The 15,198-nt window shown below is 47.6% G+C and overlaps 1 protein-coding gene across 23 annotated transcripts in view; it reads left to right on the top strand.

The window, feature by feature from the left end:
• LOC118361340 (baculoviral IAP repeat-containing protein 6-like) overlaps positions 1 to 15,198 on the top strand; it is a 145,553-nt gene that overhangs the window by 60,350 nt on the left and 70,005 nt on the right. For 17 of the 23 annotated variants that reach the window (XM_052476922.1, XM_052476945.1, XM_052476939.1 and 14 more), the window contains 15 exons: positions 80 to 651; positions 769 to 944; positions 1,112 to 1,226; positions 1,349 to 1,543; positions 1,663 to 1,863; positions 2,303 to 2,582; positions 2,715 to 2,971; positions 3,141 to 3,249; positions 3,379 to 3,603; positions 5,385 to 6,315; positions 6,434 to 6,577; positions 9,537 to 9,666; positions 13,111 to 13,242; positions 13,669 to 13,830; positions 14,368 to 14,541. In XM_052476922.1, the coding sequence (XP_052332882.1) occupies positions 80 to 651; positions 769 to 944; positions 1,112 to 1,226; positions 1,349 to 1,543; positions 1,663 to 1,863; positions 2,303 to 2,582; positions 2,715 to 2,971; positions 3,141 to 3,249; positions 3,379 to 3,603; positions 5,385 to 6,315; positions 6,434 to 6,577; positions 9,537 to 9,666; positions 13,111 to 13,242; positions 13,669 to 13,830; positions 14,368 to 14,541 (3,803 nt within the window). The remainder of the gene's footprint in view (positions 1 to 79; positions 652 to 768; positions 945 to 1,111; positions 1,227 to 1,348; positions 1,544 to 1,662; positions 1,864 to 2,302; positions 2,583 to 2,714; positions 2,972 to 3,140; positions 3,250 to 3,378; positions 3,604 to 5,384; positions 6,316 to 6,433; positions 6,578 to 9,536; positions 9,667 to 13,110; positions 13,243 to 13,668; positions 13,831 to 14,367; positions 14,542 to 15,198) is intronic. The other 6 variants (XM_052476985.1, XM_052476943.1, XM_052476928.1 and 3 more) reach the window with 1 other exon arrangement.

Below are 15,198 nucleotides of genomic sequence, written 5' to 3'. Positions count from 1 at the left end.
CATCACAAAACAGTACAATGATTTGTTAGGAAGCACCTTCGTCAATGATCCCGTCTTTTCTCCTCCGCCCGTCCTTCAGGGGTCCGTTCCAGTCAGGCCAGGGTCCTCTGGACGCCCAGGTCAAGCTGTTAGAGTTCACCCTGGAGCAGAACTTTGAGGTGGTGTCGGTGAGCACCATCTCCTCTGTCATAGAGTCCATCACCTTCCTGGTGCACCACTACATCACCTGCTCTGACAAGGTGGTGTCCCGCAGCGGCTCTGACAGCGCTGTGGGCGCCCGCGCCTGCTTCGGAGGCCTGTTCGCCAACATCATCCGGCCCGGCGACGCCAAGGCGGTGTGCGGCGAGACCACACGCGACCAACTCATGTTCGACCTGCTCAAGCTGGTCAACGCCCTGGTCCAGCTGCCCCTGTCGGGTGACCGCGAGTTCAGCGGGCGTCTGCCGCCGGCGGGCAGCGGGGCGTCGGACAGCAGCGTGTCGGACGAGGAGAAGGTGTGCGGCAGTAAGGAGGGGGCAGCGGGGGGGTCCACCCCTAACCAGGGCCCTGCAGCCGGAGTGGCTGACCTGGTGCTGGCCAACCAGCAGATCATGAGCCAGATCCTCTCGGCTCTGGGCCAGTGCAACAGCAGCGCCATGGCTATGATCATAGGTAGGCCTTATACTCACACTTCCCTTTTTTAGAAAATGTTTATTTAGAGGATCCCGGATTAGCGGCTAAGATATTCAAGTGCTTCTTATTGATAACGCTTTACCTTCCTGTCTTTAGGTGCTAGTGGTCTCCACCTGACCAAGCATGAGAATTTCCATGGAGGACTAGATGCCATCTCTGTAGGAGACGGCCTTTTCACCATCCTCACCACCCTGAGCAAGAGGGCCACCTCGGTGCAGGTTATGCTGCAGCCCATCCTCACCTACATGGCCTGTGGGTACATGGGCAGACAGGTAAGACTGAGCTCAGCCATGACTGAACAGACATCATTGATTTTGTCTGTTTTTAGAGATTTACTTGTCAAGCTTAAAATATATATTTGCTCTAATAGTACTTCAGTTTATTAGATTTATATAATGGTTTGACCCGTGGATTCTGAAAGTTTTTAAATCACAAGCAGTCTTTGTATTTCTCCCAGGGTTCCCTGTCGACATGCCAGCTATCTGAGCCTCTGCTCTGGTTCATCCTCCGAGTGTTGGACACCAGCGAGGCACTTAAGGCATTCCACGACATGGGTACACACACACACACACACATACACATACACATACACATACACATACACATACACATACACAGGTATACTGTACTGTCAATTAGACTTAACAGGTTGTGTTTGTATTTGACCTGTGTGCAGGTGGGGTCCAGTTGATCTGTAACAACATGGTGACCAGCACACGGGCCATAGTGAACACAGCACGCAGCATGGTGTCCACCATCATGAAGTTTCTGGACACTGGTCCAGGGAAGGCTGCAGATGGCAGCCTCAAAGCCCGGGTCCTAGCCGCCGAGCCCGACAACGCAGAGGGACTCCACAACTTTGCTCCGCTTGGTAAGTGAAGCGTCTCCTCTCATGTTGAATAGGTTTTCTTGTGTTTTTTTCCCTTTGACCTCTGTGTTGTAAAATGGGAATTGTGTCTGTCCTATTGAGTGCTGTTTGTCCCTCTGCAGGCACCATCACTTCCAGCAGCCCCACGGCCCAGCCGGCTGAGGTCCTCCTTCAGGCCACACCCCCTCACAGACGGGCACGCTCGGCTGCCTGGTCTTACATCTTCCTGCCGGAGGAGGCGTGGTGTGACCTCACCATCCACCTTCCTGCCGCCGTTCTGCTCAAAGAGCTGCACATCCAGCCACACCTGGCCTCTCTCGCCAGTGAGTACTGCACCACGGGCCCGCTGGGGGACACTAGTGCAGACGAGTTAAATATAAACAGTTCAGCGAAATCTCTTGCAAAGAAATGACCTTAGTTGTCTAATTGATCATTTAAGTGAAAACCAGCAGGACTGCAGCTAAGGTACCAGCAAGAGAGCTGTGCCACTCTGCTTTAGAGTCTAAAGGGCACATTGTCTACTTACCTCTTAAGCATAGTTTTCCTCATGACTAACTTATTTCACCCACTCAAATATTAACCTACCGCTGTCGACTATAGTGCCATTTTAAATATGCAAAACCTTTTCCATGCTTCTGTCCAACATAATACACCATTGTGCCAGGCAGTACCAGTTGGAGAAAATAAACTTGGAACATATTCCACCATCTATTATTGCTAAACCCTGACGATGTCCCCTTTGTCCCTTTGTCCTATCGCCAGCTTGCCCTTCCTCGGTCTCGGTTGAGATCAGCGCGGACGGGGTCAACATGCTGCCTCTGTCCACACCCATCATCACCAGCGGCCTCACCTACATCAAGATCCAGCTGGTGAAGGCTGAGGTGGCGTCCGCTGTGTGTCTGAGGCTCCACCGGCCCCGCGACGCCAGCACCCTGGGCCTGTCCCAGATCAAACTGCTTGGCCTCACCGCCTTCGGCAACACCTCCTCAGCCACCGTCAACAACCCCTTCCTGCCCTCCGAGGACCAGGTCTCTAAAACCAGGTGCAGACATTCTTGCCCTTACAGGAACTTCTGTTAAATGTTACTTGAGAGTAAAAAAAAAATCAAATAATAAATGAAACACCAGCAGTGTCACAGCAACTCTCTCTTCCTTGCCCTCTCTTTCTCTCCTAGTATTGGCTGGCTACGTCTGCTCCACCACTGTCTTACCCACGTCAGTGACCTGGAGGCCACGATGGCCAGCGCCGCTGCCCCCACCGCCAACCTGCTTCAGACCTGTGCCGCCCTGCTCATGTCCCCCTACTGCGGCATGCACTCGCCGAACATCGAAGCCGTGCTGGTCAAGATCGGCTTGCAGTCCACCCGCATCGGCCTCAAGCTCATCGACATCCTGCTGAGGAACTGTGCAGCCTCCGGCACCGACCCTACCAGTAATTAGCCGCCGCATGAATAAAACGCTCATTGAGCACATTTTATAATAAATCAAAACATCTTGTCCTTCAGCTCTGTGTGTCATGGCGCTATCGTTTGAGTATTGTTTATATATGGACATCAATGGTTATTTTGTGATTTCTCTGTCGTTTTTTTTTTTTTTTTTAGACCTGAATAGTCCCCTGCTCTTTGGAAGGCTCAACGGTCTCTCTTCAGACTCCACCATTGACATCCTCTACCAGCTGGGAACCATACAAGATCCTGGGACTAAGGACAGGTAAAGACCCCCTTAACATCTACTGATCTAGGTGTTGAGCCTAGTACTGCTGGATCCATGTCATCTGGGTCTGTGAAAGCGGCTCTCGATATGTTAATTTTGACCTCTTAATCCCCGTCTCCCCCACAGGATCCAGGCCCTTCTCCAGTGGGTCCATGACTCATCGCTGGTGGCGGCCCACAAGAGGAGCGGGCCCTTGGGCTACATGCGCCAGAGCAGCTCCTCGTCACGGGAGTATGGCCTCGTCATGCCCTCGCCCTCCCACCTCCACTGTGTGGCGGCCATCTTGTGGCACAGCTACGAGCTCCCCGTGGACTACGACCTCCCAGTGCTGCTCAACGGAGAGCTCTTTGAGTAAGTGTTAAGGGCCGTTCACACCAAGGACTGTAACGATGACTTTAACGGAAAAAAATGTATATATAGTTTGGATCACTTTAATTAAGAGCGATTACATTTTTATTTTTTTGTCCCTCCGACGATAAAACATTGACAACCAATCAAAAACGCATTCTGTTGAAGCGTTGTTGATTCTAGGTGCTCGGGGCTGCTCGGAGAGAAGGCAGAGTTCACAGTAAGCTTGCCTGAATTTTACTGGGCATATGTGAGCGTATTGGTTGCAACATTAATTATAGGACGACTTGGGAGGATGATCCACGACAAATTGCGCATGAGGAGGCCATATTTTCCAGTGGTAGGCCTTCTCTTTCTGGACCTAGTAAACGGAATAGACCCATAACTGATCCGAATGGTTACATAGTAAGTTATTTCAGCATGAAGCATTCAGAACACGACTTTTGAGCAGTTTTTCAAACGAGTCTACGTCACTGCAGCTTAACAGCCCTATAGACAGTTGTTGTGTACTCACTTGACAACAAAAATACATTCCTCATTGCACTGTGTTGTGGCTTAGGTGTAATAATTTCCTTGTCTAAAAGCAAAGGCCTGGTCAGTGTCGGGGAGCGCATCAGCCTTCCCGACAGGTAAATATTTACAGTCCTACTATTTAGCTGAAGAATGGCCTAATATCAAGCTAATATTTAGTTTCTTACTTCGGCTACACCTCTGTAGCCTCTCTGTTCCAGCTGTCGGTGCTCAATAGGCTGTAGGCCACGCAAGCTTCTCCGCAATTCCTCTATGTGAAATCTCAGGAAAAGCTATAGACTACTAAAGCTATAGGACATTTATTTTAGCATCTTTTATAATTGGCCTAAATAGCCTTTTTTCGTGGAGGGATGCAGGCGTGCTCTTGCTAATTACTAAATGTAAAATGGGCCAAGTGGGGCCAAGTGAACTGTTGCACAGCACAAACAGATGAGCACACCGAAAAAGAGACAAACTAATCACTTGAGCAACCGAGGGAAGCAATGCCATTATGTAAAAGATGTGTTTTTGAATTGCTACATTTACATGAGTTTCTATATTTTTCATTACATGTTCATTGACGTGTTATTTGCAGTTTGTCACTATGACAATTGAAACACCCGGAAGTACAGAATGGTCTTGTTACCTACCTTAATAGGCAGCGCGCAGTAGGACGCGTTGATCCGTTGACTGATGGGTGTACTGCAGAACGATCAACGGTCAGCTGGTGTGGATGCTCGCCAAAGTTTTGTGGTTGTGTATAATATATATCATTCTAGTTATCATCCTTGGTGTGAATGACCCTTTATCCTGTCAGGAAAAAACCCACCGGTTCATCCTTGGTGTGCTCTTTTTGTTACGTCGTCGTAGGCTAAGCTGAGCTTTCTCATGCTTTGAGCCATAAATGTTTGTAGAACATCTCGTTCTTTGTCGCCTGGGGAGAAAACAGCTCCCTGATAGATTTTCAAAAGAAGTTTCTCCCATCCCCCCCTTTTGATACTGTGTGTCTTATACATATCCTCTGCAGACATGAATACTGCATGTCTACTCTGTAAACATGAATACTTCGAACAGGGAATGCAAAGTAAAAAAAAAAATACCGACGTCTAACCTTTGGCTCCGTTGATCTCCAACCGACATATACAGACAGAATTGAAAAGGCTCAGAAGGATTCATATGAAGGTTTCTTATCTTGTTATTTTAGGTGGAAAGATGTCTGTCCAGCGAGTGGCGCTTGCTTTGTTTATACCATTTTGTCTCCTCCTCTCCTGTAGACTTCTGTACAACTGGTCCATGTCCCTGCCGAGTAACATGGTGCTGAAGAAGGCAGTAGACAGCCTGCTCTGCTCCATGTGCCACATCCATCCCAGTTACTTCTCTCTGCTCATGTCCTGGATGGGCATCGTGGCCCCGCCCACCGCCGCCCAATCTCAGGCTCAGCACCGCCTCTCCATGACTGACGACGGAAAGAAGCAGCACGACCTCAGCAGCGCCAATGCTAACGCCACCACCAGTGCCGCTGCCACCGGCCTCACCGACGACTCCAAGCACGCGCGGCCGCCCATCGCCCTGTCCGAGTCGGAACTGGCCACTCTGGCTTCAGCCTCCCAGTCACCCGGGGCAATAGAGCAGCTGCTGGACTCGGGCCTGCCCTCTCTGCTAGTCCGCAGCCTGGCCGGACTCTGCTGTGGCCTCCTGGCTGCCGCTGACCTGCCCCTGCCCGCCACCGCCCAGGCTGAACGACGGCAACACCATCACAACCACCACCCCCACTGCTCCTCCTCTTCTTCATCCTCCTCTTCCTCTCAGAGCAGGGTGCCCCTGTCTGCAGAGCTGGCAGCCCCAGTGCTGCGTTTCCTCACAGAGGTGGGGAACAGTCATGCCATGAAGGACTGGCTTGGTGGGCCTGAGGTGAACACTCTGTGGACCGCTCTGCTGTTCCTGCTGTGCCACTCCAGTGCTAGCGCAGGGGGAGCCAGTGGTGGCCAGGGGCACACGGGAGCCCACTCTGCTGCCTCCGGTGGTGCGTGCTGCCCCCCTCCTCCGCCTCCACCCCTGCCCTCTGGGTCTCGCTACTCTCTCGCCTCCTCGTCCCGGGGCAGCGGGCTCACCACCCAGCAGAGGACAGCCATCGAGAACGCCACAGTGGCCTTCTTCCTGCAGTGCATCTCCTGCCACCCCAACAACCAGCGGCTCATGGCACAGGTCTGGTGGCATGCCTTGACGACACACATTTCCACCTGACCTACAGTGACTGTACTGACTGTAGTGACTACTGATGTTTTACTAACGTGTGTTTATGGTGGTTTCTCCCCCTCCGTAGGTGCTGTGTGAGCTCTTCCAGTCGGCCCCCCAGCGTGGAAACGTGCCCGTCTCTGGCAACATATCCGGCTTCATCCGCAGGCTCTTCCTACAACTCATGCTGGAGGACGAGAAGGTCACAGTCTTCCTGCAGTCGCCCTGTCCGGTGGGTACCAAGTTTTTGTAGGCTCTGATCTCGGATCAGCTCTCCATACCCTCAGTCCTAAACTTAACCATAACGTGGGAAAATGTCAAACTGACCTTAAATCATAATCCTGGAGCAATTTAAATATCCTACCTATGGCCACAAGGGGCCAGCCCAGCAGTACAGACAATCCCTCTTCACTCGAGGCTTTCCCCAGACTGATGCTTGTCGGAGAAATGGCACTGCACTTCAGTCACATTAATGCTCCATCTTTCACCCTCCTCACTGATTAGTTGTCATGAGTGGAGTTTAGAGAGCAGTCACGGTGGTGGTGGGGGGGGGTTCAATTGTCTAAAGATAATTTAATTTGAACCTCCTACCTCTCACTGTCCTCATTATTATGCCCCATCCCATTTTTGATGATATACATGGTGTTAGGGAAGGGTGAGGGTCATTCCATGGACAAGGTGAAGGATGACTGTTGTGCATGGCATGCCGAGAGGTTTCTGATTATGCACAGCGAGACAAGCCTACATGTACTCTAACTTAGGAGGTCATTTGTGTGCTGAATTACACAAGGAGTCCTGGGAATCACAGCTGTGAAGGTTAATCATGTATGATCAGTATGTGATTAATAGCAGGATGGGTCTACATGCTAATGTGTTTACGTCATATGTCATAGTCCACCTTCTTGTGCCTTACCCCCAAAGGTTTTACTTACAGTACCAGTCAAAAGTTTGAACACACCTACTCATCCAAAGGTTTTTCTTTATTTTAAAAATGTTCTACATTGGATGTCTTCACTATTATTCTACAAACTATGAAATGACAATTATGGAATCATGTAGTAACCAACAAAGTGTGAAACAAATCTAAATATATTTGAGATTGTTCAAAGTAGCCACCCTTTGCCTTGATGACAGCTTTGTACACTCTTGGGTTCACCTGGAATTATTTTCCAACAGTCTTGAATGAGTCTTGAATGAGTCTTGAATGAGTTGCGGTCCAACTCATACCAAACCATCTCAATTGGGTTGAGGTCAGGTGATTCTGGAGTCCAGGTCATATGATGCAACATTCATCACTCTTTGTCTTGGTCAAATAGCCCTTACACAGCCTGGAGGTGTGTTGGATCATTTTCCTCTTGAAAAACAAATGACAGTCCCACTAAGTACAAACCAGATGGGATGGCGTATCACTGCAGAATGCTGTGGTAGCTATGCTGGTTAAGTGTGCCTTGAATTCTAAATAAATCACAGTATCACCAGCAAAGCACCATCACACATCCTCCATGCTTCACGGTGGGAACCACACATGCTGAGATAATCCGTTCGCATACTCTGGATCTCACAAAGACAATGTTTGCAACCAAAAATCTCAAATTTGAACTCATCAGACCGAGAGACAGATTTCCACCGGTCTAATGTCCATTGCTCGTGTTTCTTGGCCCGAACTGGTCTCTTCTTATTAGTGTCTTTTTAGTAGTGGTTTCTTTGCAGCAATTTGACCATGAAGGCCTGATTCACACAGTCTCCTCTGTACAGTTGATGTTGAGATGTTATTTGAACTCTGTAAAGCATTTATTTGGGCTGCAATTTCTGAGGCTGGTAAATCTAATGATCTTATCCTCTGCAGCAGAGGTAACTGTCTTCCTTTCCTGTGGCGGTCCTCATGAGAGCCAGTTTCATCATAGCACTTGATGGTTTTTGCGACTGCATTTGGAGAAACTTTCAAAGTTCTGGACTGACCTTCATGTCTTAAAGTTATGATGGACTGTCGTTTGTCTTTGCTTATTTGAGTTGTTCTTGCCATAATATGTACTTAGCCCTATTTGGTAAAATTATATATTCTGTATACCACCCCTACCTTGTCACAACACAACTGATTGGCTCAAACGCATAAAGAAGTAAAGAAATTCCACAAATGAACTTTTAACAAGGCACACCTGTTAATTGAAATGCATTCCAGGTGACTACCTCAAGAATGTGGTTGAGAGAATGCCAGGAGTGTGCAAAGCTGTCAAGGCGGCTACAAATAAATATAAAATATATTTTGATTTAACACTTTTGGTTACTACACAATTTCTTATGTGTTATTTCATGTTTTTTATATCTCCACTATTATTCTACAATGTAGAAAATAGCACAAATAAAGAATCCCTTGAATGAGTACTGGTCAACCTTTGACTGATACTGTACATCAGGCTTTTTCAGATCTGCAAAAAGTGAATGATGTATTTTGTAGACTTGCCCAGCATTTTCATTTCATCAGCGTTGTAATTGTCAGTTGATCTGTGATATTTAAGTAAGGATCACTACATTTCTCCCTAATCTGAATCTCACTGGAGGGAACATTGACATTTTGATTTGCTGTCAAGCAACAACAAAAAAACGGTTGACTTTTTATTATGCTCGTGACCATACGAAGATATGGGTGCTTGAACATTATTGTTCCTACGAGACGTTTATTAGACTTGCCTAAAAGCCAAGGTGCATGTTTCAAACAGCATTTTATATTACATCATCTTGATGGCTTCTGCTGCCAGGCTAGTCACTGCAGTGTAGAGTTGTCAGGAAAGTGTACTGTGGGGCCTGAGTGACAGTTGTGAGGTTGTGTTTGGAGCTGCAGTGACTTGTCCAAGGACCCTCCGTAGCCGAGCCGTGCTCTGCCGACACCACCATGCCTGTCGCCTGCAGGTCGCAGAAGGCGATGGATGTCGCCTGGGATGTCGTGAACATGTAACATTCATGCTGAATGAGAAGCCTTGTCAACTCCAATAAAGGTCGAGGCAGGAGTGATGGAGTGGGAGGGAGGTCTTTAGCCAAGGCCGGCCTCATTCAATCTCAATGTGGCCCTGCGTAGTGCTACTGAATCTTTCATAACTTGCGTCTCTCTTTCACTCTCTCGCAGTCATGATCATTCATAACATTGGTGGTATTATGTACTTGGTCTGTCCTAATACTTTCTCATCCGTCTTCAGCTGTACAAGGGCCGCATCAACGCTACCAGCCATGTGATCCAGCATCCCATGTACGGAGCAGGGCACAAGTACCGCAGTCTCCACCTCCCCATCTCCACCGCCCTGGCTGAAGTCCTGGACCGGGTGTCTGGTACGTCTGCTGCCCCTACCCATCTGTCACTATTGATGGGAACTGAGTTATGTGAGACGCACTGCATCCAATTTTTCTTTGTGCTGTTTTAAATAACTCCTGTCTATTTTCTAAAATAGTCGTTGGGGCCCAGTCTCTCTCTAAACTAACCCGGCCTGTTCCCTTCTCCTTAAGGGGACGATGTCCACACCTATAATCTCAGTGAGCATATAGGCTATGTCCATTAATTTGACAAGCATTTCACTGCATCTGTGAAAACACCTTGCAAGTCTGTGTACGTGACCGGTAAACTTTGATTAGTGATGAACAGCAGGTGAAGTGTGTTACGCAACATTGATGGGGAATTACTATAAATATTTTTCATTGTAGCCTCATCAACCTCCTCAATATTATGTGGCCCACAGATAAAGTGGAGCAGAGTGTCCCTTGCCACTCAGACAACCCCTCCTCCGACAGCCACAGACACACGTGATTTGAATGGTGGGGGAAACCCGCTCTCCGTACGCCGCTCGTCATTCAAGCATTTTATCCCCTCTCACTGGGTCCTTAAATGATTTAAAAGGCAGCCATATTTGAAGTTAATGCACCATGTCAGCACCTCGCTCATTGTCGGACACACACACACACACACACACACACACACACACACACACACACACACACACAATCTCCTGGGCATAAACATTGACCTTTTCAGGCGACTGCTGGGTCCACTCACATCTCCTCATTAGCGTGAGTATGGAAGAGTGTCTCGCCATATTATTTTCCCAGCAGGTGGAGATGAGCGTTCTGATTAATGGCTACGGAGTTGATCAGCTGGTGGCAACTGCTTTAGAGAGAACATCAGTCGAAACATACGCTTAACCCCCGTACACATGCCTAGCATAGTGGCACTTAAATCACACACCCTCATTCCGGTCTTTAACCCGGCTGGTCCACTCTGTGATTGAAATAGCCCTGCGTGAGCTGACGCACTGATTTATTTGTATTTATTTTGTTGGCCTTTTCCAGAAGTCCCAGAGTTATGTAAGAAGCACTGAATCCAATGTTTCCTTGTGCTCTATTAAATAACTCATACATTTCCTAAAATAGTCTTTGAGGCCCAGTCTCTCTCTCTAAACTAACCCGGCCTGTCCCCTTCTCCTTAGGGGGGACGATGTTCGCACCTATAATCTCAGGGAGCAAATAGCCTATGTCCATTCTAGATTAGAAATGCCCTCTTAAAAACATGCATGCCCCCCTCAAAACATGATCAAACAGTAATATAAACCCCGACGGGAGAGGTGTTAAATTTAAGGCATTATCTGGTTGTCAATGTCAAGCGCGTGTGGTGGTGGGCTCCAGCTTTGTGACGGCATGGCACGGTTAGCTGTGTGGCTATGATAAGTGGTTCTCCTCCCGGGACCTTGAGAACACCAGATGGAGGCCTGATACAACAGGGCGTTATGAGGCTCTACCCAGTGAGGGAGGGGCAGGCTCAGTTAATAATACAGCCCAGACCGCTACAAACAGCTAGCGCTAGCCAGGGGTCTTTTTAAAGGAGCCTGCGTTAGTGGCCCTTGGAATTGCTAATAGCAGATTATTTGCTATCTAGCCCATCTTATCTGAACTCCCAGGGAATGGAGGACTGAGATGGGCCAACGTCTCATTGATTGCGTAGCCTTGTTCGTGCATACATTAGATTTGATGTCAATACTTATGTGCACTGGACCAGTTGGCCACTGGCGACTGAGGCTGTACATACAGTGCCTTGCGAAAGTATTCGGCCCCCTTGAACTTTGCGACCTTTTGCCACATTTCAGGCTTCAAACATAAAGATATAAAACTGTATTTTTTTTGTGAAGAATCAACAACAAGTGGGACACAATCATGAAGTGGAACGATATTTCAAACTTTTTTAACAAATCAAAAACTGAAAAATTGGGCGTGCAAAATTATTCAGCCCCTTTACTTTCAGTGCAGCAAACTCTCTCCAGAAGTTCAGTGAGGATCTCTGAATGATCCAATGTTGACCTAAATGACTAATGATGATAAATACAATCCACCTGTGTGTAATCAAGTCTCCGTATAAATGCACCTTCACTGTGATAGTCTCAGAGGTCCGTTAAAAGCGCAGAGAGCATCATGAAGAACAAGGAACACACCAGGCAGGTCCGAGATACTGTTGTGAAGAAGTTTAAAGCCGGATTTGGATACAAAAACATTTCCCAAGCTTTAAACATCCCAAGGAGCACTGTGCAAGTGATAATATTGAAATGGAAGGAGTATCAGACCACTGCGAATCTACCAAGACCTGGCCGTCCCTCTAAACTTTCAGCTCATACAAGGAGAAGACTGATCAGAGATGCAGCCAAGAGGCCCATGATCACTCTGGATGAACTGCAGAGATCTACAGCTGAGGTGGGAGACTCTGTCCATAGGACAACAATCAGTCGTATATTGCACAAATCTGGCCTTTATGGAAGATTTCTTAAAGATATCCATAAAAAAGTGTCGTTTAAAGTTTGCCACAAGCCACCTGGGAGACACACCAAACATGTGGAAGAAGGTGCTCTGGTCAGATGAAACCAAAATTGAACTTTTTGGCAACAATGCAAAATGTTATGTTTGGCGTAAAAGCAACACAGCTCATCACCCTGAACACACAATCCCCACTGTCAAACATGGTGGTGGCAGCATCATGGTTTGGGCCTGCTTTTCTTCAGCAGGGACAGGGAAGATGGTTAAAATTGATGGGAAGATGGATGGAGCCAAATACAGGACCATTCTGGAAGAAAACCTGATGGAGTCTGCAATAGACCTGAGACTGGGACGGAGATTTGTCTTCCAACAAGACAATGATCCAAAACATAAAGCAAAATCTACAATGGAATGGTTCAAAAATAAACATATCCAGGTGTTAGAATGACCAAGTCAAAGTCCAGACCTGAATCCAATCGAGAATCTGTGGAAAGAACTGAAAACTGCTGTTCACAAATGCTCTCCATCCAACCTCACTGAGCTCGAGCTGTTTTGCAAGGAGGAATGGGAAAAAATTTCAGTCTCTCGATGTGCAAAACTGATAGACATACCCCAAGCGACTTACAGCTGTAATCGCAGCAAAAGGTGGCGCTACAAAGTATTAACTTAAGGGGGCTGAATAATTTTGCACGCCCAATTTTTCAGTTTTTGATTTGTTAAAAAAGTTTGAAATATCCAATGAATATTGTTCCACTTCATGATTGTGTCCCATTTGTTGTTGATTCTAAACAAAAAAAAATAAAACTGTATCTTTATGTTTGAAGCCTGAAGTGTGGCAAAAGGTCGCAAAGTTCAAGGGGGCCGAATACTTTCGCAAGGCACTGTATTATGACAATTAGCATTTACTCTTTCACATGTGACATGTTACCGAAGGGTGGCTCTAATGTGCCCCGTCTCGGTCTCTCCCCTCCATCCCTTATTCAGACACCCCCAGCATCACAGCAAAGCTGATCAACGAACAGAAGGAGGACAAGGAGAAGAAGAATCAAGAGGAGAAGGAGAAGATGAAGACCGACAGTGGTTTCCAGGACAACTACAGCGTTGTCGTGGCCTCAGGTACACGTTTTGGCTCTCTCCGATCTGTCAGCTTATCGTGGTGGGGAACCTCATCCCTTCCCTCCCACGCCTGCCAATCATTATGGCTTAGCAGGAGTAAATTAATTAATTTATCCTGTTGCACCAATTAGAGGGCAAGAATTGTTTGGCTGGTAGCTGGGCTTCCAGCCATATGTTGAGCTCCTGCACCAAATGTAAAGGGAATGATTGGTCTCTTTGTATGTGGAAATAAGTCCTTGAAAAAAAAAAAAAAAAATATATATATATATATATATATTTGTAAATGGACAAATGGCTTAATATCCCATTTCTCTTGAAATATTGAAAGTGTTTGGTAGAAGAGAAGCATTAGACAGAAGCACATTCCCTAGGATGTAAAAGTGCAATTTTACGTGATAAAATTGCCGGCGTGTGTTTCCCTGCCAGGCTTGAAGTCCCAGTCGAAGAGAGCTCTTTCCACCCCTCCTCGTCCCCCTTCGCGGAGGGGCCGGGTGATGAGCGACAAGCTGACATCCTCCTCAGGTGTGGACCCCTCCGCCAAAACGCTCAGCGTGCCTGTCTTCCACCTCTACCACAAGCTGCTCCCAGGTACTGTACACACATACATACACACACACACACACACACACACACACACACACACAGTTGTCAGCTCCCCTCCTTCCAGAACCTCCCTCTGCCAAGGGAAGCCTATTGATCCGACCTGCTTAATGAAGCTGTGACCTCCTGTCTCAGTCAATTCATTGAGCCAGTGTGTGTTGCTGGGACCCTGGGGTGTCCAGGTAAATGTTCATTTAACTTTTGATACTTTCGATGTTGTTACTTTTAGACATTGTGTCAATATTGAAAATCACAGCCAACCTGATCCAAGTATTCCCAAACTCTGGGAAGATGAGCAGAAACATGATCAGACCTGGGTTTGCAAGGACACGGATGTACTATGAGCAAAAACAGCACTCCATTCATGATGTCTTGTCTTCACATGTTGTCATTGTTATCTAGGTCACAAGCCTTCATGATACATAGCTGTCATGTATTTCCTGTCCCTCTGGGCCTGGTAGTGTGACCACAAGGCTTTGGTTCCTCACTGTGAACACTGTCTCATCCCCCCCCTCCACCCCTCAGGTCAACCCCTGCCGGCAGAGATGACACTGGCTCAGCTGTTGACCCTGCTTTATGACCGTAAGCTGCCCCAGGGCTACCGGTCCATCGATTTGACCGTCAAGCTGGGCTCCAAGGTCATCGCCGACCCGGGCCTCTCCAAGACGGACTCGTTCAAAAGGCTCCGCACAGAGAAAGGTATTTTAGAGCATTCACGTACATACAAGCACATGCTTGCGTTCAGACATATAAACACACACACACACACACACACACACACACACACACACACACACACACACACACACACACACACACACACACACACACACACACACACACACACACACACACACACACACACACAATCTCACACTCCTCCTACCTCCCTCTGCTTCTGTCATTTTTCTTCTTGCTCTGCAGTTAGTGTGTAAAGTGAGCCCCGAACGTCTCTCTCCACGTGTCCCCTGACAGCCCATTCCACAGTGCGATTAATGGCTCTCCCCTTTCACTGCCATCCATTTCTCTGTCTGAGCGCTGGGCCTCTGTCTCCTGAGATGTCGTATGGTGCCATTACCAGTCTCTGGAACGGGTGGGCCAGTGGGAGACTCATACTCACTCCGCTCTTCTTCACTGTATTGCGTAATAGGGCTCAGGAAGCAAATGTATATCCAGTTCTACAATGACGCTGTACACTAGTGGTGTCCAACTCATTTTGCACCGGGGGCCGCATTCTTCGAGGTCTGGAGGGCCACGCTTCAAATTGTATATACACTGCTCAAAAAAATAAAGGGGACACTAAAATAACACATCCTAGATCTGAATGAATGAAATATTCTTATTAAATACTTTTTT

This window comes from Oncorhynchus keta, chromosome 2, assembly GCF_023373465.1.
Source record: "Oncorhynchus keta strain PuntledgeMale-10-30-2019 chromosome 2, Oket_V2, whole genome shotgun sequence".
Classification (NCBI taxonomy): Eukaryota; Metazoa; Chordata; class Actinopteri; order Salmoniformes; family Salmonidae; genus Oncorhynchus; species Oncorhynchus keta.
The sequence above is the reverse complement of the archived record's forward strand: the minus strand, read 5'-3'. Positions and strand labels throughout refer to the sequence as shown.